The 26,203-nt window shown below is 34.7% G+C and overlaps 1 protein-coding gene across 1 annotated transcript in view; it reads left to right on the top strand.

Moving 5' to 3' along the window:
* KCNJ3 (potassium inwardly rectifying channel subfamily J member 3) overlaps positions 1 to 26,203 on the top strand; it is a 147,679-nt gene that overhangs the window by 2,482 nt on the left and 118,994 nt on the right. Inside the window, exon 2 of the mRNA XM_080799100.1 lies at positions 9,171 to 9,387. Coding sequence (XP_080655226.1) covers positions 9,171 to 9,387 — 217 coding nt within the window. The remainder of the gene's footprint in view (positions 1 to 9,170; positions 9,388 to 26,203) is intronic.

The following is a 26,203-nucleotide window of genomic DNA, read 5'->3' as shown; positions in this document are numbered from 1 at the left end:
TATTATTTATTTATAAGATCTTACCCGAATTCCTCTTCATCATGTTGCTCAGTAAAGTGTTAGACTTAACTCAGCTGCCCTGTCACTCACCATCATACACTATAAACAGGAAAACTCACTAACTTCTGCAGAGCTTAGTGGCAAATTTTCAACTTAGTTTTGATGTGCATGTTCATTTAGGTAACTATGAATAAATGATGTGAGGTCATGTTCTTCATAATTAATTTCACTGAGCTGCATATGGGTTTTTATGTAACTTAGCACATGTGGTGTTATTGACCACTGTTTGAACTAAGTGAGTTTTTTGGACTAGGCTAAGCAGTTGTCTCTAGACATGTTTATTGCATTGGTGTTAGTTTCATGTACTTCTTTCAATGAATAGATCAAGATATTTAATCTCTGTCTTTAGTTCAGGCCTACATGGAGGATGGGAACACCTCATTAATACAGCGTAAATATCTATGTCAAGGAACTCATATTTATGTGTCACTGTGAGATTCTTACTGAAGAATAGTTTACCATATTGATTGGATATTGGACATTTAAAATTAGGCTTTAGAGATCATTTACTGTTGTTCTCTAGTTTTTCAAATATGTAGTCATTTATTAAAATAAGTATCTTTTGAGGCAACATATTTTAGATGTTTCTAGACTTTATTAAATTGTGTTTTAACAAAGCCAGAATAATTAGAATTAATCTACATATCAGTTTTTTGTTTGTTTTGTGTGTGTGTGTGTGTGTGTGTGTGTGTGTTTTGTTGTTCTGTTTTGTTTTGTTCCTTACAAAGGTACAATGAATTTGAAGTATTCAGTCTAACAGTGGTTCAGGACACCGATAATGATTCTTATGTAAAGGCAATGTACCACATATATCGTAAGGAGTGTCCTGATTAAAAACAATAAAAGATTTGTGGTGTTGACAAATTTGGAGCAGGGTGCTATATTAACACAAGGTGATAAAATAACATCTAATTAAAATGATATATATAATATTCTTATAAAATTCTTCACTTTTGATTTGTTAGAAGGTGTCAGTGCTAGGAGTAAAAGTAATTGACATGTAGTGCCAATTTATATTTAAACAAAATTATGGTGAAATGATGTCCTGTTGTCTATTTAATGCGAGGGTCAGTCAGTTCTTCAGCTTGCCAGTTAGTGTCGTTTGTTTGAGTTGATTTTTCCTGTAGCCATAGTAATTACAGTGAATTCTCATAGTTCTTGTCATTTCCTTAGACTTCATTAAAAAGGAGTCCTGTTTTATTACGGAGCTCATAACATTCAGCAAAATTAGAGGGGAGATTTGTCTTTAATAAATTAACTCTCATGTTCTCTTAAGGACTGAATTGAAGTGACCCAAAACAACCAACTACATTTTGAAAGAGAGGCTGTACCCTAATCTCATAGTAATAAGTGAAATGTTTTGATATCAGTCTTATGCAGTCTTCTTGTTAAATATTATTACACATATTTAGCTTCCCCTTTTAACCCCTGTTTGACATTTTAAATATAGGATTGATATATTTTTAATAGAGAGAAATATTCGGAATTTTATGGCATTAAAAACATACTATTCAATGATAATAATTATAGTCTATGTTCTTCCTATTATCTAATTTAATTTCATTTATATTTTTTATTGTTATTTTCTTATTTTTTGAACAAAAGCTTATTTATCTGTATTAATATAAGAGTTCTCTTAATGATTATAAAGTACTTTCTATTCTTGGAAGATAGAACATAAATATGGCTTTCTTGTCCTTGGTACTATGAATTTTCATACTTATATCTTTTGAATTATGTAAGTGTTGATAACAGTTTTTTTAATAACTTGTCTGGCTTATTTTATTTATTTATTTATTTATTTATTTATTTTTTATATTTATTTATTTGACAGACAGAGATCACAAGTAAGGAGAGAGGCAGGCAGAGAGAGAGGAAGGGAAGCAGGCTCCCTGCTGAGCAGAGAGCCCCATGTGGGGCTCTATTCCAGGACCCTGAGTTCGTGACCTGAGCCGAAGGCAGAGGCTTTAACCCACTAAGCCACCCAGGCGCCCCTCTGCCTTATTTTAAATTATCTTATTAACTTATATGAAAGCAAATTTTTTTTTTTTAAGGAATCTGTACAACCAGCATGGGAGCTTGAACTCAGGACCCTGAGATCAAGAGTAACATGCTCTACCTCCTGAGTCAACCACATACTCCTATGTGAAGGCAAATTTTATTTCAACTCTATTCCTGTCTTTCAAGCTTGCAAATACTGAAATTAATTTTGATATTCAAATATAGATCTTCCAGCTTTTGGCTTGGAGTGGTCAGTCTTTTTTTTTTTTTTTTTTTCCCCTCAGAAATTAAAAAAAAAAAAAAACCAGATCCAATAAAAATTAAAGAATATAATTGGAAGTTATTCTTTGAAATTTATAATTTGATCATAAATATAGCTTCATAAATATATTCTTTTAAAATGAATATTCTTTTTCTTTTCCTCTTCACATCCCCATATTGATGTTTTATTTGGATTTTAAGTTTATTTTAGTTACCTTCTTTTTCTAACTTATAGGAACTAATGAATAGCGTGGTCATGTTAAGTTAATGTATCATCTAGCAGAAAGTTTTAATAAAAATGCCTGAGACTTTATGCTAATGGCTCAAACTCTGGACCTTGTAATTTCGTAGTAAGTTTAAAGGATTTAGAAATCTGAGTACTCCTTTCTATAAATCTAACATGAATGGTTGACTGCCCTAGATATACATCTTGTAAGGGAAGATGTAAATAATCTTTGTTGATACATTGTTCAGGAATTTAGAAGCTTATTATCCAGAAGCCATCATGTATTTATACATATTTATATAGGCACCCAAGCAAACTATATTTACTTGCATAAAGTAAATTTTAAAATCAATTATTGTTGGATCCATATTTTAAGATACAAATAAGGATAAATTTTTCTCATGCAAGTATAATTTACTTCTTCATGTTGTTAGTCATTGCAAATAGTTATCTTTCTTTCCTAGGAGTGCAGCTTTGCAACCCTTAACTTTCACTTATTGAAAGGTAATGGTGCACAGTCACCTTTTGATGTATCATATATATTCTTTTTGTATTCACATCTTTTATTTTATATTTATATGAATACTCATTTTGGCAGCTGTCTGGTTTCCCCATATGAATGTGAGCAAGTGCAGATGTAATAAAAAACAAAATTATTGTTTTTGAAACCAATAAGCTCTTCATCCTCTTCGTATGTCTTAACCTTTGTTAATTTTTGAACCATGGTCATTTCTGGACCACATGGTTCCTGGTTTTTTTCATATTTTTATTTGTTTGCCTTCATTTCATACTATGCACCGAAATGTAGTTAGGTGTTTGATTCTCTGTGACTTTATTTTGTATGACTGACTCTTTTCACCAATTGGTCTTGGCCAATTTAATTTTGGTCTTGAAATAAATAGTTACCTCCTTTAGAAAAATTAAATCCACAAATGGATGCCTAATAAACACCTTTTTCAGTATCATACAAGCTGTCAGTAAAAATATTCAAGGAGCCTAAGACCAAGTTTCCCAGAACTCTTGGGGCTAGATCCTATATTATTTGGTGATTTTTTTTCAGGTGGATTCATTATGTCTTAAAGAGAAAGCACAGTTGCCAGTCTAGCTTTGCTTTTTTTGACATGAGTACAATTCTCCAATAGGTAAAGAAGTTTTTTTTAAAAGTAGAATTCTTATTCTTTCAAAAAATACTAGTAATATATATTTTTTAATACATTTCCTGAAAAATACAGGGGAGCTTGTGCTCGGGGTAATACAGTGTGAACAGAAATAAGGGACACAAAGACCCATAGATTAACAGCAGTAGGTGAGAACAAATGATAAAGAGAAGTAGGAAAAAAGCAGTTGATGGATTTGAGGGAGTTTGGTAAGTAGGAGGAAAATGTGCATGCAGGGTTACAAATCCTGTCCACAGTTATTATAAATTCCATAAAAGGCCCTCAAGGAATTATAAAGCTGTTCTTTCATTTGAATAGTATAAAAGCCTCACATAATTTATTACAAGATAAATTACATTCTGTTCTATAAGGTACTTTCTTTTCATGAAAATAAATATATTTTTATGGGATGGTTATCTTAGCATTACATTTTTTTATTTTAGACTTGGTGTTGGTCATATTTTTTCAACATGAGTATTGATGAAATTTCAGACTTAAGGAGTCAAAAGAAATGTACAATTTAATTAGAGGTAGCCTAGATAAAAATCTAGGTCCATACTCTCTTCTACCTGAATTGAATTTTGGTCTGAGTCCCAAATCCATTGCCAGAACTGCTTCAAGTCACAGGGTACTTTTGTTCCTTATTCTAGTACCTGCTTTTAGCTTATTTCCTAATTTTAGCTTGCAGATAGCACTGCAACTTCATTTCATTTGTGATTTTCTTTGTGACTTCAGTATATATTCAACACACACACACACACACACACACACACACACACACACACACATTGCACATTTAAAGAGGAGAAATGAAATTACAGATAAATGTAAAATGCTGGGAGGTGGGAGGCAAAGAGGGCTTGCCCTCTCCATCTTAGTTTCCTTTCCTGTCTTTTCCTTTCCTGACCAGTGGCCCTCAGCATCCTTTTCCAGTAGACACTAGTGGGAGGTGGTGGGACACAGGATAAGCCTTAGAGTATGATAGAGGAACATCTCATGAATCAGATGGTAGTGATTAAATGTTCTTTTCAACATTCCCCTAGCCTCCCTCCAAGCTAGGAAAGAGAACAATGGTTATAATTAGAACAGTGTTTTGGGTTAGAGAGATGGGAGAAAGGCTGCAAAGAGATTGATTATATTGGTGGAGTGTGTTCATGTTGAATGAATGTGGGTAAATGGTTACAAACCTCACAGAGGGAGGATACGCCAGGGCAGTTCTAAATGTGTGTGTGTGTGTGTGTGTGTGTGTGTATGTGGGCACACGTATTTGGACATGTACTCAATAGTCTTTCATCTGTAATATGAAAGCTATTTGTCTATAGAGTTCATGACATTGATAATCCCTTCCAGGCATCTGTGACTTTTGAATCATTTTTCATCTTTAGTGAGAATTTGTAATTGATTATCCAGTAGGCCTCTTTTAGACTTTAAGGGAGTTCAAAGTCATTTGATATTAGCTGCTTCTTTGAAATCAGTACATGTGACTATAAGATGAGACATAAGCTTTTACACATATCCACGTTTCCATATAATTAAAATGTATATAATCGAAATAATTTTACATAGTAATTTTTTATAACGAAGAATAACTTAGAAATTATTGCCACATTCTAAGTTGTACAAAACCATTTCAAAAACCCATGTTCTACTTATAATTTTTTATACAGTAAATTTAAATAAACTTCAAGCCTCAGATTTTTAAAATTGTTTTCTTATCTCCCAGAAATTGCTATAATGCTATCAACCAGAAAGGTCCTCCTTATTTCCTTCCCCACATTCCGTACAGTTGAAAATAAAAAAGTCATCTGGAAGTCATTCTCCAGTCCTAGTGTTTTTAAACTGTGTGCTAAATTTTTAAGAATTACCAGTTTTCCATGAACTCTTTTGTTTTTGTGCTTCTTTCTCATTTTCTTATTCATTCAGTCATTTTATGATTCTAAATGATTATTCCATCAAATAAAGTCAACCTTAGTTATCAGATTTTTAGGAATTTTAGTAATTTACTAGCATTAATCTTAATCTATAGAAATTATTTGGAATTATATTGTTATTGATCATATCTGTTTATACATTTTTATCTAGGAAATGATCATGATTCTGCATTCCTATAGGATTAGGAGGGTTATAGAGCTAAAGGAGATCAGGTAGACCATCAGCAAACTGCTCTGTTAATGAAAGATTTCTTCTTATATCATAATTTTTAAGGAGACATAATAAAGAAAAGTTAGCTTGATTTTTCCTGTAGTTTTTCTGCTTGTTATCAAAATTCCTGGATGAAATATGGTAATCGATAGCTACATAGGAAAACTAGAAACTGATGGAATATTAGTGCCATTGATTTATCACATACTCAAGGTAGAGATCACACTTAAATCATATGAAGGTACATATATAACTCCTTTCTGCTTTCCTATTCATTTACGTGTGTAGATCACAGTTCTTGAACAGTTCTCTTACTTACGCAAGTTGAGAGACTTAAAACTAAAGTGCTTCTGAAAATGTATTTGGTAAGCATATGCAGGTTTTTGGAGCATTGTATTTGGCTGAGCACTGATAAGCTAACTTTGCTCTATCCAGGAGCTCAGACTTCAGACAATTCTAGTACTCCAAGCACCTGCCACAATCAAACCACACCGTTCACTCCTCTAAAAGAAGAGCTTTCTGTTTACTTAACAGTAATGACTAGGCTTCCCAGTCTTTTACAGGGTCAGAGAAGCAAACCAAAATCAGGGAGGTAAGCATTTTGGTAGCCGAAATATTTGTTGGCCTAACACAAAGGAGGAAGACTCAAAAGACAAAATTGTGGATATCTGCAGTGTCTCAGAATCATTTAAAGAAAGGTTAAATTATATGGCACCCACTGGAAAATAATTTTCAATGAATATGCAGGGAATTTTACTCATCTGAAAAGTACGTAAGCATGGAAAATATCTTTCAAAGTAATGAAAGTGTTACTTTACGCATAGCGTCACATAATAGGTACAGTTGTCAGCTTTGTTTCTGCTAAGACTTGGATGGAATATAAAGCATTTTGGGAAGGAGGAACATAGGTATAATTTTGTATATATATATAAAAGATTTTAAAACCAGAAGATATATGGAGTCTGAATGGAACAGATTTTTATATATTTGAGTCTTAATTACCTATATATGAGTTAACTGCTTGCTAAAAATGAAACGTTTCTTATTCTAGGCTGGCTTTCTCCTGATAGCTTGTTTCTAGGCCACTTCTCTTCTTGGTTTGTTGAATGATCAGAAAATACGAAAGTTAATAGATTACAGCCTTTTAGAATGAGGCACAGGTATAAATACCAAATATATAAAAAGGGAAGATTAATTTTAGTTTTGATGTGTGTATATATATGTATGTGTGTGTATATATATATATATATATATATATATAAAAATAAGAAAAAATACATCTTTTGGGGGGAGAATTATTTTAAAACAAATGGGAAACTGAGTTTTTAAGGAATTATTTTTATGGACATTTTCATTTAGTACAGAAAAAGCAGACCTTAGAATAACTAGTGAAATGGCCCAAATTCTGTTCATTAATTATAAACATCAGAATACCACCTTGTGTTTATATAGCACCTGTTTCTTCCTAGGTGAGAGAAAAATGACACAGGGTTTTGTTTTTATTTGTTTTTGTTTTGTTTTTGGCTTTTATTTTGTAGTATTAATCAATACTTGTTATACCATTTTCTAGTTGGAAGGATGCTGGTCTCATTCATATTTTACCAATTTGGGAATAAGTTAGAAATACAGGTAACTGCTACTGGCTTCAAAATGTCTCGTTTTCTCCAACATTGGTTGTTAGAGCTACTGTTTTTATTTTTGGACTATTAGGTTTTCCCATGGATTTTTTTTTTTTTTCTTGTCACTAATCATTGTGTTTCTTCCTCCTCCTCTCTCTTCTTTCTCCTTCTTCTCTTTTTTCTTCTTCTCTCCTTCTTCTCCTTCCTCTACTTCCTCTTTCTACCCCCGCCCTTTTCTTCTTACTCTTCTTTAGTCAACTACTCACAAGGCATAGAAGAAAAATATTCTCAGCATTTTCATTGGATTTTTTTCCTACGCAAATAAAATTCCTGAGTATCACTAATTACAAAACAGCCTGCCTAATTGATTCTGCTGTTGGGAGTCTAAAATTGCTGCGGTAACCGTCTACCACTAACTTGGTTTAGTTTTGCCCCAGAGGACAGCTTACTAAACCATATTTCTCAGTGTTTTCAGACTCATTTACTCCGCTTAAAAAGCCAAGGTATTTCTTGGAACACTGACCTTACCAAAAGTAAGGATTTTGTCTTTGCACTAAAACTTCATTGCACAGACTAGTGTTATGGATTCAGTTTTGTGTAGTAAATGAGCTTTGCAGATTCTGTTAAATATATTGGATTCTTCTAAGCCCCATTTGACCAGCAGCTAGCTCCCACCCCGCCGCAGGTTTTTCTGTATGCAACTATTTAACCCTTATTTTACCAGCATCATCATTTAAATCAAACAAATATTTGCTTATATATGATCCTTATAAGGAATAGATACGGAAAATAAAATAACGAATAGAAAGGAAAGACGTTAACTTTCATGGTTTGCTAATTGCTCATCGTCATTTTTAGGTTATCATTCAGAGTTTTAGCATGTAAGCGATTTAAGTTTTTTATAATGATTCATACTGATACTGAACGCCACTACCTTATGAAAGTTTTAGGAAACTGAAAGTTTACCTAATATAGATTTTTAATTGCATTTTGTTTAAAAAATTTCAACGTAGCACAGCTTTTACACTAGGTTTTAAAATTCACAAAATAAATAGAGAGCTAAACAACTTTAATGCAGTTTGGTATTGGGAGTTTGAAAGCTATCAGCTAACAACATATGCCTTTTCTTTGTATTATGTGACCTATTGTGTGCATAACATAATAGGATATCATCTTCACTTTTATATCAAAGTTTATATCTATCTGTTACTTTTCAAAAGTCCTAGAAAAATTATTGGTTTGCTTTGTAACGATGCAGTAAATCTTTTCTGAAATTATGATCAACCTTTTCCAGCTTTAACAAACTCCCTAAGAAGTGCCTATTTATTTGCTTTGTGAGGAAAACAAATCTGGCATGCAATGAGTTACCCTGAAGTGATTTATGTCAAGCAGTAGCACATGGACACTCGGTTCCACAGTTTGTGCTAACAGCCATTGTTGGACCAGGCATTTCTCCAAAGCTCATGAGTTAGGGAATGATAATTATAGTAAGTCGTATATTATAAATAATGCATGTATGTTCCCCATGAGCTATGTGGGATTTCGGCCCGTTTGCTAGAGCATAGCTGCATAATGATTTGTTTGGATTTTGTTGCAGATGATTGATAGTGCTGAATGTTGGCAATGATGTAAATTACTGTTGGGCTGCCTTGAAAATTTCAGTACAAGTGGTGATTTCTTCTCTTTTTCTGTGTGCTTGTCTAGTCTCGGCAGACACCTGAGGGTGAGTTCCTTCCCCTTGACCAACTTGAACTGGATGTAGGTTTTAGTACAGGGGCAGATCAACTTTTTCTTGTTTCCCCCCTCACAATTTGCCACGTGATCGATGCCAAAAGCCCCTTTTATGACCTATCGCAGCGAAGCATGCAAACTGAACAGTTCGAGATTGTCGTCATCCTAGAAGGCATTGTGGAAACCACTGGTGAGTAAAAACACAGATCTGTCATCACATTTCTTTGTTCTATAATAACATTATATTATAGCACAATATCTATCATGAATTGGTCGAAATATCTCAGCTCACAATATTGAAAATACTGACTTATTTCTTTGTGACATTAAGTTGATAACACTTTGAAAATGAAGATTACTGTTGTGATCATTGCATGTGTAATATTAACTCAGGAATACAGGAAAAAAAAAAGGAAATAGATGACTCCTAGAAATGATTATGATATTCTGGTCTAATTGCAAAGTTGGATTTCCTATAATCATAATTTTTTAAAAAGATATAAGGTTAAAATAAATTCAGGGTAATTAGTGAGCTGCCTAAACTCAGCATGCATATTCTTGCCTTGGGGATGGTGATTCGGGGTGTCATTGGTAGAGCTTTGATATGCTACAATGTGCAACCTCAGTGGAAAATTCCCTATGTGTGTCTGTGCTAAAGCCGCATTTTAATTTCAAAGTGGGTCAGTAGATTTCCTCAGCTGAACCTTGACCAAAAATATTTTTAAAGATATTTTTCTTCTCCTGCTTCGGTATAGTTATGTGCTATATGTTATTCCTTAAGATGCACTATAACTTTGGTATGTCCCAAATATTTACAGTTTGCTGCACTGTGGGGATAGTCAGGAACAAAGGAAAGAAACAATAAATCAGAGTATATTATTTGGCGTCTGAGTATTGCCCAGATGGTTTGGAACCTGCTAGATACTCGAGACCAATATAATATCTGTACATCTCTACTTGCATGCACACACACACACACACACACACACAATAAGTGTGTGTATACATGCATGTATGTGTATCTTCAATTTTGCCCTTCTACAAGTAATGAAAAAACAAGAAATACTTTAGCTCTCATTTTTTCTACCAATGTCACTTCAATATTAAAATGCTAATTGTTATGTAAAACTATAGCAATTTTGAAAGTAACGTTACATTGGCAGTAACATGGACATGTTCAAGCTTTATACTAAGGTGGGAGATGTTACGTAATGAAAAAATCTCCCACCATGGTATAAAGTATTGTTCAAGGAGCAGGAGAAGGCAAGCCTTTTAATCTTTGTACAGCTATCACATACCACTGTTTCAATTTTGGGGAAGATAGTTAATCTGTATAAGCTTCTTTTCCTTCTCTGTAAAGTAAGAATGGTATAATAACCACCTCAAAGCTGCTTGCTGTATTACTATTATTTTTATTATTATTAGTGCTTTAGTTTAAAAATTAAGATTTTTAAGGACAATGAGTAAAGATTTAAATCAGCAATGTATATCTGCAATTTGATTTCTGTGGACTACTTTATGATTTAAATCCTCCAATTATTGTTGTAACTCAAAATTGAAATGATGTCATAGTATATTTCTAATATATCATCTATTGATAAATAATGAAAACAGTTGCAAAAGGTTCTAGTTCAATGAATCTTTACATTTCATCTTTAATTTTTATTCATCTCACTTAATGAAGTAATGATATATTGTTAGGGCTTAAACAGCAGGTATTGCAATTTTTGTTGATTTATATATTATAGCATATGGTTCTATCTTTGACATATCTGTTTACTAATTACTTATTGTTATTCTGATCACTGACATGAGTGAGGTTTTTGTTTCACTTAACAATCTTAGAAATTTTTCATTAGGCCAGTCGATAGATTGATTGATCTGTCTATCATCTATCCATCCATCCATCCATTAATTTTCCCTATTTATCTCTAGTTTGTTTGTGTTTCTTAAGAATGAGAAAGTTTTCCTGCAAAATCACAGTGAAATTCAGAAAAAAATTAGGAAATTTAACTATGATAGAATACTACCATTTAGCTCACAGTCCATGTTCAGATTTCATTTGGAAATAGTAATTGCCATCATAGCTACCCTCCACCATCCCAACAGCCCCATTCAACATCAGATTAAGGATTATGCTCTTTACTTGTTTACCTGTCTCCTCAGGTTTAAGATGGAATAGTTCTTCAATCTTGTTTTGTGTTGTTGACCTTGATGTACTTGAATAGCAAAGGCCAGGTATTTTGTAGGACATGTCTCAATTTGGATTTGTCTAAGGTTTCTTTATTCATTAACCTTTTGATTTTTGGCTGCTACATGGACATCTTAGGAGATTTTGAAAATATACCTGTGTATGGACTTGACTGATACATCTTCATCAGATTTCAAAGGATTTTAGTTAATAAGTAATGTCCTATACAAGGTAATTAGTAGTTTTATATGTAAAATTATTCATTAAGACTGCAGACTTTAACATTTCCTACCCCCTCTTTTTTTTTCTTTATTTTCTTTTCACTTTATTTTGTTTTGTTTTGGTAACAATGAACCGGCAGAGAATACTTTCCACAGAAAGTGTGAAAACTTGACTGGAGCCTGAATTTCTTATTTTGAGATTGCATTTTATGGAGAAAAGATTAAAATCTGCTTTTCCTGACCTCATAATTGAGCCTGTTTCTAGATAAAGTATATAACAAGACAAACAGCAAAAACATTACTCATAATTTATTAGATTATTTTGTGGAAAATTTATCTGACATTTTGTTTGTGTATGTGCCCTAACTAATTAAATCCCACACTGTTCAAATTCTGTAAAATCTGTCTATATTTCCAGACCTCTCTGATCCTGACAAAAATAACAGAAATATTTTTATGTCCATATGATCATTTATATCTTTACTGAGATATATTTGGATTCATCTTCAGGGAGGTTTCCTCCTTTATCTTTCCATTTACAATCAAGTTTTCTTTCTCATAATATGTATTGCTTATAATAAGACAGATATGGTATTTTAGGATGATCTGAGATAGCAATAATACCATTTTTATCTCACATAAACACAGTTTTCTGGAAGACAAGTTTTAGGAACAAACATATACACAGTGTAATGTCCCATCATGTTTAACATTAAAATACTAAGTTTTATCATTCATTCATTCATTCAATAAATAATTGAATGCACACTTGGTAATGCTGGCAATGTGGTGGGGACCAAGACAGCCAGAATCCCTTTCCTCATGGAGGTCTTATTCTAAGTGGAGGAGGCAGATGGCCAACAAGAAAAATAAATAAGCAAGCTTTTATCAGGTAAAATGTGTCAGGAATAAAAAGCACTACAAAACCAGATGATGGGAGAGAGTGCCTTTCCGGCACTTTGGGTTGACAGAAGAGTTCTCTCTGAGGTGATACCTAAGCAGAGACCTGACTGTCAAGAAGGCCCTCCTGGTCCTGTCTGGGAGAACAGCATGGCTGGCAAGGGTCCTTCATTGGGAATCGGTTAGATTTTATCAGAAACTAAAAATAGGCAGAGGTGGTTGGAGCAGAGTGAATGATGTGGAGAGTGGAGTGAGAAGTCAGAGAGATGGAGAGGCCATCTCTGCACTACAGGTGACTGTGTTGAGCCAATGCAAAGCATTGGGATTTGACTAAAAAATATTGGGATTGTATTTATATGGTAGAAATCTCAAATTGTGTATAATAAACAAAATACACTTTTTTTTTCATTCTAGCAGGTTGTCTTGTAGTTTAAAAATGAATGACCCTAATGCCTTAGAAATGCATACAACTTTAGGTAGTTATCACTTTTTTTGTGTTAGTGGTAATACCCATCTTCCCCTTCCCCAACACACACACACACACACACACACACACACACACACCACGAGCACGAGTTGCTCATTTCACTTCACATCAGTCCTTTGATAAGAATCTTCTGGTCTTTTTTAGATTTGCTTCTTCCCATTCCTCTAGTCTCAGCAAGAGTGGTGGTGGTGGTGGGAATGAGAAGCTTTCTAATTTCCTTGAAAGTTTTAGCTTTCAGCTCAGAACTCACAATAATTACTTTCCCTACTTCCTTGGAAATACTCCTCAATGATTAGACTCTGGCATTGGTGCCTTCCTTGTTTCAAATGATTTTGGATTTTCACTCCCAACAAGGAGCACAAGCTTCACCTCTTCATTAATAACCTTTGCTTCTTTATTGGCCCAGCAAATTCCTAAACCTTTGTTACCTCTAACTCTGGCTCCCTGGGTTTCTTTTCCCAGGAGAGAGAGCACTGCTAGAGGCAAACAGCATTGCAGATTTGGCTCATTAGAACTGGATGCTTTCAAACTTCAATCTGCTCTCTGATGCTATTTGGCAGTCTTTTTAATTGTCTTTTCTGCACTCCCAGGCTCTCTCCCTGTGGGAGCTATTTTAGACCTTTTCTCTCTTTCCATGCCCCCAGTCCCAGCTGTCCTATCCTTTCCTTGGCATATCATCTCCACCTATCCTATCAAAAAGAATGTGACACTTCAGTTTTTATACATTTTTTTAACTCTCCTTATCCTTTTCTCATAATTATCTTCTCTTTCTCTTTCCAAGAGTCTGTGGGGAAAAGTGTCCTTATTCTCCAAAACCATCTCCTTTATAGCTAATTCTGTTCCCCACCATTCGTGGCCCAAGCTCCTATACCTAACATACTTACTACCTAACATCCTGTTGACTGTATTTGTTCCCAAACATTTCGAGCTCTTTGGAAAAATACAAAACCCGTTATTTGTGTTTTTATACTCAAGGTTCTTCCCCGGATTCAGAGACATCCCATGCTCCCTCTCTTTTTTTTTTTTTTTTGTTTTTTTTTTTTTACTTCTTCTAATTTATGTTTTCCAATTGTTCCTAGATTCCTGCACCACTGCCGCCTCTTCTTTCCTGTAAATGTAAATCTCTGCCGTTGCCTTCTTTCTTTTCAAATCTACATCCTCTTCTCTCCCTCCACTTTTTAAAATGTATTCACAGAATACAAGTCCACCCTTCCTTTTATCTTCAGCTATGAAATCTCTCACCATTTATGGTCTTGTAGTTATTGTTAACTTCCAGGCCACTTTCCTTACTTGGATGCCACTGTTTTAATTCAGAGTCAGCTTGCCCGAATACCAACTCATCATATTACATGCAGATTATCTCCTCATTTTGGAAAGTTTGTCCCTGTTAGTGTTTGTAGTTTTATATCACACTCCCCACCTCTTCCCCTTTTTAGATCCAATTGTTCGTTCCACAAATTCCTATTGAATAACTATTGGAGTCTAAACACTCTTCTGACCCTACGGGACACCTTTGTTAACAACAACAACAAATTTCAGCCCTTGTGGATACATATATTTTTATGTAGGAAACAGAAAACAAAATAAATATAAGTAAAGTGTTTTATCTGGAATGTTGAAAGTGATCAGTGCTGTGGAAACAATAAAGCAACAGAAGAGGGATTGGGAGCATAGGCAAATCAGGGTGGGCTGCAATGAGAAGGTGAATTTTGAGACCAAACACCGTATCTTAAGTAGAGTTTAAGAGAAGGGCATTCCAGCTATGGGTATTAGTAAAGGCTCCAAAGGAGCAGGGTACTGGCTGCCCCTCTCTCTCTTAGGAAGGTCTCTCAATTCAATTCCTTTTTAAGCCCTGATAGCAGTACTTCCAAATCACTGTACTTGTCCCAGGAGTGGATTTAAGATCTCTGCTTACATGCAGATTACACACTATTGCCCAGTAAATTTGCTTGCAACACTACCTTCATGATATATCTGTGCTCAAAAATCCCTAATGACTGTCATATCAAAATGCATGTATTTCTTCCTGAGAAAATTAGGCTGCTTTTCTTTAATGTAATGTCCATTCACTGATGCTCACTCTTGGCTCCCATGTCTGCAATAATACCATTTTTGTTTCCATATTTATTCAGTCTTCCCTCTGGGTGTTTTTCTTTAGTCTATATTTTTCTTTTATAATTCACTTTAAAAAGCTGTTTTTGACTATGAAGTGATTATTAAATAATGCTCATTAAAGAACAAATAAAACCCGCAAATATGCAAAATAAATAATCCTCTTAATTTCAACTACTATACTGCTACCTTATTGGTCATTAACCTTTCAGGTGTCTGCATTCAGATATACTGTTAGTATGCCACATGTACTGTTTTATAACTTACTTTATCGTAAAATATACTATTAACACCTTTTGCATCAAATTATAATTCTCCACCATTAGTTTTAATGGTGTTCTTGTATGCTAATCTATGCTATTTTCTAGTCTGGACTTTTTAGGTATTTCCTTTTAATAATGTAAATATTTTATAGTTCATAGTTTTATTTTATTTACTACCAACTTTCTATAAATTCTTAGAGATAGGATTCTTGGATAAAGAGGCATATAAATCTGCTAGTTTTTAATGCATATGTTAAGTTTGCTATCCAGAAAGTTGGTAACAATTTACAAGTGTGAAGGTGCCCATTTCTTCATACCCTTGCCAACAATGGATATTACAACTGATTTTTTCCCCAATCTGACATTATTTTATTCTTTCTGATTACTAATGAGGTTGAAATTATTGTATCTATAGGCTACTAGTTTTATTTCCTGAATTCTCAGTTCATATTGCTCATTTGCCTGCATTTCCTTTTATGTATAAGTTGCTTGTATACCTAGAACATTATTAAGAGCAACCATGTCCCCAGTATACAGTAGTGTGTATGCAATTTTAAAAATATTTTCTTTATGTGTTTGTGTGTGTGTATACATATATATTTGTGTCTGTGTATGTATGTACCTATATACATATATATGTATAATTTTTCACCTTCATCACTTATGTGCTTTATTATACCTACAGAGACCTATTGAGGACTTTTTTTATGGCTATTTATGTTCTATTTCATAGATCCCAGGAAACACTTCTGATGAGTTGTTATTTTTAACTGATTTTAATAGAGTTGCTCTCTTTTTGTGAGCTTGTTTTCTGTAGGAAATCAGTCAATACATGCTTGTTGATTATCCATGTTATATTAAATGTGAGTTAGTATAGAAATGATTAAGGAAGAAGCCCACATCCACAGGGAGAAAGAAGTTGAGTAACAATGAGTATTAACAAAATATGCTCAAACAGATGAGTGTCAGGCCTGTGTAGGGGCCTAGAATAGTGATCACTGATGGATTTGTTCTTAAGAAGGTCTGAGAAGACCCTCCCTAGAGGATATGGCATGAGCTGAGACAGGCAGCAGAAGCAGAAGGTCATCAGGAAGATAAAGATTGCTGCGCATTCTGGCTAGAGAGACAGAAAGTGAGACTTCATTTTGTTGAGTCAAGTAATTTGGTATGGTCAGAGTTTAGAACCGGTGGAGGGTAACTGGCTGGAGAGGAACTTATCTGTGAGTTATAGTTTGGGCCTGATTCTGCGGGCAATAAATCCCTTGAAAGATTTTAAGCAGTAAAATGCCATGATCATATTTGCATGATTGAAAGGTCCTTCTGGTTGTAGGTGGAGAATGGATTGAATGGGGCTGAGACCAGAGACAGACCAGTTATTAGGCTGTTACAGTAGGCCAGACCAGAGGTAATTGGGTTCTGCGTGAAATTGTCCGGCTCAGGCAACTATGCGACTGTTGAAAATAACGGAAAAAAGCCTCCGGTTTCAAAGCTGTTATTTGTGATTAAACAGGAATGGAGAAAAGAGCCCTAGGATCCTTCCCACTGAAGTTCTTCAGTCTACTTAGAAGCCGAGGCACCCAAAGAAACCAAAGGATAAGTGGAGTAAAAGAAATAAAACAGCACAAATAAGACATTGACTTTTCTCCTTACTAGTTAAAAACAGTTTGAAATTTTCTAATGAATAAATCACAGAGCAGAAGTTCAACTTTGAATAATTGAGATGTGCCTCTAATTGTCTACACGACTTAACTTTATTAATTATAATTAATCATTATACTGTTTAACTTTTTAAATTGTAATTAATCATGACTCCTCAGTGATCTGTCAGAACATAGTGATCAGCAACCCCCCTAGTCGTAACTGTAAATGAGGTAGCTCTCTTCTGACCACTGACAATTTGATTTCTTCTTCCACATCGCAGGTTCAAAACCATTAGCATGGAGGTCCTCACAACTGTTGTAGTCGGGACCTACATCAAGTGTGACTTGTTTAACTCTTTGGTTTTCGTGTTCCTACCCAGATTGCTGTTACTTTTTAAAGTAATTTTTGTAGTTTCAAAAGACTTTCTACCTTAACAGTTAAAAGTCCATGATATCTGAATCTGTATATATTGGAAATGTCAGTGTACATTCCTCCTAGTAACTTCTATGATTATGTATTTGTTAAGCATTCATTGCTTCTTAGTTGTGATTTTTTTTCTTTTTTAGAGATCCTTCTTCAGTAATTTGTTGAATCAAAGTAAAGCTCAAACTTTAGGGTGCCATGGTTCTTTCTTAAATCTAAGGCCTTAATTTTCATGAGCATTCCTACATAAAATCCTACTTAACAGATAGTCCGTTGTAGGGATTTTTAGTGTGCTTTACAAATTTAATGCCTAAATACTGAAGCATTAAGTAGGGTGGCCAGCCAACTCAGCTAGTTGAAAGCTTTATGAGGCATGGGTCTTTCAGTGCTAAAACCAGGACTCTTGGGATGCCGGGGTGGCTCAGTCTGTTAAGCATCTGCTTTTGGCTCAGGTCATGATCCTAGGGTCCTGGGATCGAGTTCCGCATCAGGCTCCTTGCTCAGTGGGTAGCCTGCTTCTCCCTCTTTCTCTGCCTGCCACTCGCCCCTGCATGTGTGCTCTCTCTCTCTCTCTCTCTGACAAATAAATAAATTAAACCTTAAAAAAATAAAAACAAATAAAACCAGGAGTCCTGAGCAAAATGGGGTATTTGGTCATCCTACTTAATAGTCGGGAATGTTAGTTAAGCCTTCCTAAATGCCTGCTTCAATTTAATTGAGAAGTTTACTTTAATAATAGTGGATTAGATCTTTTCAGACTCATGACTGGAGTTACTCCACCATTTTCCTTATTCCACCTTTGTCAGCACTGGAGTCCCCAAAATACTTAAAAATAGTATTTTCACATGTGTTATTTTCTCGATTATTTTCACTGCTGTATTTTATAGGGGATTTAATTAATACAATGCTAGCATCTTAGGATGGAAGTTTCTCATTTGCTTTGCAGGAGGTTGGTCTGGGTCAGTTACTGGGGGTAGGGTGGGCTAGGGAGGGTAAGACCAAATTTTGTGACACTCTGACCTATGGCTGATATGAATAAAATAAGTCAGCAAACTTTATAGATAATCTAGCTAATTGTTAAATGTAGATATAGGAGAGTTGTAATTGGGTAGAACAGTTTTGGATAAGATGCGGTATAGTTCGATGACAGGGAATTTCACAGTTTAAACATTAACTCATTCTCAGAGATTTTTTCAGTGAAGTTTTGGGACTATGTATGTTGAAATCCCATGGTATACTGGTATACCTATTAAAATACTGACTTCTGGGCTTTTACCTACATTTACAGTGTTAAAATGTCCGGTGTTTGCGGCTCAGGAAATCTGCATTTTTAATAAGCACCCAGGTGATTCTTATTAAGAACACAGCAGTTTGAGAATGCATCAATCCAGCAACCAGGAAAGCCACTTATAGCTACTGAATTAACTACTCAACTACATAGTCTTGGCCTAATTTACCACACTGACATGTTATAAAAATGAAAGAGAACTTAGCTCTTGAAATTTCTGAAGTCTTCAGAGATGAAGCTTTGTGTCAATTCAGACTGTGCTGATCAGTGTAGCCAAATGCAAATTAATATGGGTAGAAAAGCAGTGAAAATCAGAAGTATGAATTAAAATGCATTGCTATTCATCATCATAAGCAAGAACAAGATGTGATAGCTATTGTGGAACACTGTGTGAAGATGTAATATAAACGCCAGGCAAGGATGTTAGGGCCACTCGCTGATGGAGAGAATTCTGATCACTGAAGTTGCAACACATGCATTAGACCAGAACACTGTCTGTGGTTATTTATTGTTTCACAGGAGAGAATATCATTATGCTTACTGTAAAGTTCAAAAGAGCAGTCTCACAACTGTATACTAAGACTAACACAGGCTCTTAGACATTAAAGCCAAACTGCTGAGAGTTTTCTGGGATAGCTTTTGTAGAGATTGCAGAGATTAAATATAAATGTAAATATGTTTTTAAATAAAAAATGATAATGAATAGATAAGACTTGAGATTCAGATAGACGGAGTTTATTTTGACAAATCAGGATCATAGGCACAATTTGACATTGCTTTGTTTTAATTAGTTATTACTTTGTGAATTCTATGTGGTAGGCTCTATCTGGGCCTACGGATCATTGGCCAAGATCGGGCCAAGATCATTGGCCCATTTAGCTCAGGAGAGGTTAGAACTGAAATTCAAATAGAAAGTCATTGTTGCTATTGAAAATATATGTTGAATGAGATAAACATTATATAGAGTGATTGTATAAACGATGGTATTTTAATATGTATTAATGATGATAACAGAGTGCCATCATGAAATTGAAAAGGTTCTGTCTGGGGCAGAGGAGTAAGGAGGAAAATATTTTTTGTTGTTGTTCAAAGGTGACTTATCCTTGGAGCATTACCTTAATTGTGTTGATTATGTATGGGATGTATTTCCTGAACCTCCTGTGCCAAAAATATACTCATAAGCCTGAGAATAGCTCATGATCCATTCTTGCTGCCTAGTTCAGAGAACAGTGACGTCTAGACCATTTCAGAGAGATAATTAAATCTTAAAGGCTTTTGGAGAAAGAGCATCTTAGTCTCCCTTAAATTACTGTCAAACAATTTTTCGTATGTCTCTAAATTAATTTTTAATATAATTTAAGCCCTTTATTTTATTTTGTTTAATTTTATTTTTAGTTTAGATTTCTTATCATTTAAGATGAAAAATGTCCTGCCATTAGTTTTCAGAGCCATCTTTAGTCACATGCAGGACCAACTCTGTGCTGTACCTCAACATTTAGATACAGGTGTAATCTGGATTCCTGGGAAGGCAGATTTCTTCCAGATGGGGTAAGTTTGGGAAGGGAAGAGTGCCTGGTGCTTTGATGACTAGAGAAGGTTTGGACCTTATGAACTGAATGTCTGTCTATTTGTGTATGAGCTCTCAACGTTTTTTTATTATTTTTTTCTTTTAAGTACTTTCTCTGTGCTGAGGGTTTACTTTCTGACTCATGCTCCTGATTCAGCAGTTCCCCAGAAATGGCTCCAATCCTTCCATATTTGGCAGCACTACTTAGAGAATGTAGAAAGAAAATGATGTAGCCTCTTTGTATATGTGTATTTATTCAGATTAGCATTATCGGTTCCAAAAATGTCTTCACATGTGTTATCTGTTTCTTCCTGGTTTTGCTTTGCTCTACATTTCTCCCAGTGGCCTTTTCTCAAATATGCTTCATTACTCTCCATTTTGCAATTTTATACATGAAATGCAAAGCTTTCTTATACATACATGGCTTTTCTTTTCATGTAGTTAAGATTTTAATATGTTATAGCCTGTAAATTGTAGACTGGCAATGCTTCACGTTAGTCCTTTATGATAAAGTTTAGGTGTCTTAAGTTTTTCAGGCTAACTTGCTAAAATGGGGGGCAGATTTTTGGTCCAGAACTTTTTATGTCCATTCTATGCAATATACTGATGGTCTTTAGTTTTTAATTCAGTTATTGAATATGTTTAAATTCAGTCTAGCCAGCTGAATTTTGCTTATCTTTAAACGTGTCTAAAATGTACTATAGGAGGGTACTGAACCTTTATAGTGTGCCCTCCTATCTTCCAAGTTCTACTAGACCAGTAGTACAGATACCAGTTAAATATTATTTCTTATTAGAATTAGTCATTTAATCACATGTGCTTGATATGATGTCTTCTCTGGTTCGGATGCACTTGGGAAAATCTAATATGCTACTTTTAGCTTTGAAGAAGCGTATTTCTTCCTTTACACCGGAAATCATAATATCATCAGAACCAGACAATGTTGAGGGGGAGAAAAGAGATACATTCATGATTTTTGAAACAACTGTCATACAATTGAATAGGTAGAATTGAAATGATAGAATTATAGAGATAAAATTCTTCTCAGTGATAATCTAGTTAAAATTTTAGGGAAATGGAAAGCATGATTCAATGAGATAAAACAACTTGCTTATATTTTCAGAAGCATTTGATGGAACAGTCTGGAATATGCTTTTATGTTTGACTCTTATTCTGGCTTTCTCCTTACTAACAATAATTCAGTTATTTAAATGCATTTCTGGTTTCTCTAATTTAACATAGTTTATAATGATGGAAACTATATTTTGTTAAGACATGTCAAGGATTTTCCATTACTAGGGTGGAAGTTTTAGATCAGATCAGCTAGTTGCCTAGCTGAGCAGAGGGGAAGGGCAATCAAGAGATTTATGCTTTATACATTTGTCTGATCTTGAACAGCATTGCCAAGTCCTTTTTTAGGCAAATACAATAAGGGAAAGAGAAAACTTGCTATATTTTAGGTTCTGAGTGATAGTCATATGGCTAAAGACAGAATACATATGGAGTAATGGGAAAAGGGGTTTTAGATGATGGTAATAGAAAAGCGAAGGCTGGAAAATACAGTGCCTTTAAGTCATGTATGTGTTTGCACTTAATTGTTATGAGTAACTGGGAGCCACAGACGGTTTTTAAGCAGGAAAGTGGCATGATCACAATTGTGTTTTAAGAAAAACAATCGCTCTGGTTAACCATGGAGAAAGTAGTAAATGAGGCAAAACCGAGGTTGGTTAAACAGTCAGGGTGCTACTGCAGTAATTCAGAGGAGAGGTGGGAATCTGTTGCTTAACGAAATTTGAAGAAGCATCCACTCTTGGCGGTATTGTGAAGAAAGATTTGTTGAAAACTTGAAGTATGTAAACTTTCCCTTTGCCCTTGAGGAAGTTTGATGCCTGAAGATGAAGGAGAAGATACTTATGAAGAAAGAGTACAGGGGCACCTGGGTGGCTCAGTGGGTTAAATCCTCTGCCTTCAGCTCAGGTCATGACCCCGGGGTCCTGGGATCGAGCCCCACATCAGGCTCTCTGCTCTGCAGGGAGCCTGCTTCCCCCTCTCTCTCTGCCTGCCTCTCTGCCTGCCTCTCTGCCTACTTGTGATTTCTGTCAAATAAATAAATAAAATTAAAAAAAAAAAAGCAAGAGTACAGGCTTTTGGGTGTGAAGATGCAGGGACCACGTAGCAGAATAGCTTCTAAGTTCATATTTGGACTGAAGCATGTGATGTAGGAAGTGTGGGTAAAAGGTAAGGCCAGAAAGATACTGAGAGAAGATTGTGGATGGCCTAGAGTGCCAGGACTTCAATTTATCAGACAGAAGAGAAGGTGGGACAGGTTTCTGAGCAGATAAGCAAAAACTACAATGAGGATTGTGCTTAAGATCTCCAGATTATGGGGCGCCTGGGTGGCTCAGTGGGTTAAGCCTCTGCCTTCGGCTCAGGTCATGATCCCAGGGTCCTGGGATCGAGCCCCGCATCGGGCTCTCTGCTCAGCGGGGAGCCTGCTTCCCCCTTCTCTCTCCGTCTGCCTCTCTGCTTACTTGTGATCTCTGTCTGTCAAATAAATGAATAAAAAATCTTTAAAAAAAAAAAAAAAAAAAAAAAAGATCTCCAGATTATGATGTATAAAATAAAAAATACCGTATATAACATTGTCGTGCTCACTTCATTAAGCTTTTTAAAAACACTTCACATCAATGTGATAAGGTACATTTCACATATCAGATGACGTCTTCTAAAATATTTTTTAAACCAAAATTTGTTGCACGAATTTATTCTTTTAAAAAAGTTTAGTATTTAAAATGAGTTTGTCTTTAACATCATCTTTTTTTTTATTTAAAGATTTTATTTATTTGACATCAAGAGATCTCAAGTAGGCAGAGAGGCAGGCAGAGAGAGAGGGGGAAGCAGGCTCCCCGCTGAGCTGGGAGCCCGATGTGGAGCTCGATCCCAGGACTCTGAGATCATGATCTGAGCCGAAGGCAGAGGCCCAACCCACTGAGCCACTCAGGTGCCCTTTAACATCATCTTTTGAATATCCTCTACACAGTGATATGAAAAATCGTGTTAAAATAGAAGTGGAATTTCAAAACATTTTTTAGAAGAAATCTGTGAAAATATGTGAACTCATTCAATCATGCATTTATACTCTATAGTTTAACATGCAGTTCTAGAGGTTTTGAATTATGCCCCATTTGTCTTTCAGAGTTCTTTAAGAAATAATGTTATGACTCTGTGAAGAAAAAAATTTCAGAAATTTGATGTATATTAAAATTAGATGAACACTTTGAAGATGACAAATTTTATCATTCCAGAGTCTATTAGTGATAATTCCTAATTATCTATCTAACAGAGTCTATTAGTGATAATTCCTAATTAAAAGATACTATGAGTATCTGAAATTTCAAAATGTCAGTGTGTGTGTACATATATGTCTTCTGATGAGCACACCTAAGGTTAACCAAGAGTTGCTATTATGATTATTATTGCTGTTATGTTATTATTATTTTGATCTGTGTTGTTATAAGAGTAACTATTCAGTAGGTACCAAATATAGACAAATTCTGTGCTATTTTTGATACAAATCCATTTCAACTTGTTTTGGGGGGGAAATGTATAGATAAGTCCATTTCTCCAAGGGCTGAAGGATTTTTTCCTGCTGTATTATCAAGGTCAATCTAAGTTACAGATTTCCTGCTAATGCAGTGGCTTTCACTCTGCAAGCAAAAGTGAGAAGAGAGCATAACCTGTTGAAAATTGCCTTCTTCTCTGACTCATCTCATTTTCTGAAATAATGCCAGCAATTATGTGCCATAGGAACGGGCTGATTGTTTTTGTGCATTAACTTTGATATGCCCCTATATAATTTGGTTTCAAATTGGAAAATGAGGATCTTAACTGGTTGGGAGAATAAAATCTGGTATAGTGGGTGAAAGTAAATTCTATATTACTGTTACATTACCCATGTAATGTTTTACTTCACATTCTTTATAAATATAAGTAAAATGTTACTTTTTTTGAACCTACATATATATTTTAATGCAGAGCTGAGACAAAGAGAAGTATTATCTGACTCCGAAAAGTTTTTAATGACTCATCTGGCCTTTTAATGTTTCCCATAGGAGATTCTTTTATTGCTTAATGGTCCATGTTTCAAAATAATTTTCTTACATTTAAAAATCTCCTTTGAGAAATATAATTTCATTGGTAATAATATCCTCTAATAATATCCTCTAATATCCTCTTTTTTTTTTTTTTTTTCAAAAATCAAAACCTTCAAATTGTTACTTGTTTGATCACATTCCTGCCCTGTCATTCACTAGTCACATAATGTTTTTGTTTTGTTTTGTTTTGTTTTATCTTCAAAATTTTCTTTCGGGGACTTATGGTCTACTTGTTTTTAGTTTTTATATCTTGCATCCTCCACCAACTAACTGGGTGTTTTGGGCAGATATTTTTTTTTTCTTTGAAAGTTTACTTTTATTTTGGAAATGGTAATAATACGTATCCTCTCCTCTCCACTTACCACTCAAAGTTATCCTAAGGATTCAGACATGATATATAGACCATGCATTGCAGAATTTAAGCCCTGTATAGGAAAACATCTTCAAACTTATTGTGTCTGCTATTTTTCATTCCCCCAACTCACCCCCGTGCCACCTACTTAAAAACACGAATTTTCCTGGTTCTGTTCACAATATTTTTCTTTAGAAATATTTAGTTAACTTTCTGTGTCAAACTATTTCACTAGCTCTTGGCAATACTCTCGACTTTCCGTTTTTATTAACTATTTGTTATTACCTGTAAAGATCGGTGATTACCCTGAAAATTAATGTTTGGAAAGGGTATAAACTACATTTATTCAAAAGCTGTATCTTTCAGTGTTTAGAGAATACTATAGATCTTTTTGTATAGTTTCTCGTGTTGATAATTTGGTTATACTGAAAACTTCCAGAGTGCGGAGGTTACACATGGCACTTTTAAAAACAGCATTTAGGGGTGCCTGGGTGACTCAGTGGGTTAAGTCTCTGTCTTAGGCTCAGGTCATGATCTCAGGGTCCTGGGATCGAGCCCCACGTTGGGCTCTCTGCTCAGCGGGGAGCCTGCTGCTCCCTCTCTCTCTGCCTGCTGCTCTGCCTACTTGTGATCTCTCTCTCTCTGTCAAATAAATAAATAAAAAATCTTTAAAAAAATAAAAAATAAAAAAAAAATAAAAACAAAAAAAAAAAATAAAAAAAAAAAAATAAAAACAGCATTTAGAATAGTCTTATACTTACATGGCTGGCTACTGTGGTTGAAAGAACCAGTTCTGCTCCTAACTGGCCACTTTATGTTTACTAAGTCCAATAATATTCTTGAGTAAATTCTTTTATTTTTAATCTATAAATAATATTCTTTTTCTCATATTTGCAAGGCAAAGGTAAATAATATTTTTTAATCATTAAGTTCCATAATATATAAAATATGATGATTTTGATGAATGAAAATGACTTAAATATCCCTTTTTCATGTCATTTTCAACTTATTAGTATTTCATTTATGTCATTTTTGTTCAGGTATATTTTTTTAACCCTTTTGGTTGTGCCAAAATTTCAATAGTATTTTGTGTCCTTGCATATATGTTTAGTAAAAATACAACCTTGGTTGTTTATTGCAGCCTATTTTTTTTTAAGATTTTTTATTTATTTATTTGACAGACAGATCACAAGTAGGCAGAGAGGCAGGCAGAGAGAGAAGGGAGGAAGCAGGCTCCCCACTGAGCAGAGAGCCCGATGCGGGGCTCGATCCCAGGACGCTGGGATCATGACCCGAGCCAAAGACAGAGGCTTAAACACACACTGAGCCACCCAGGCGCCCCAGGCCTAATTTTTTTTTAATGACAGTTTAGTTATAGCCAGTAAAACCACTGATGCACTTGACATT

This window comes from Martes martes (genome assembly GCF_963455335.1).
Source record: "Martes martes genome assembly, chromosome: 3".
Classification (NCBI taxonomy): domain Eukaryota; kingdom Metazoa; phylum Chordata; class Mammalia; order Carnivora; family Mustelidae; genus Martes; species Martes martes.
Note: the sequence above shows the minus strand (reverse complement) of the source record. Positions and strands in the feature narration are given on the sequence as shown.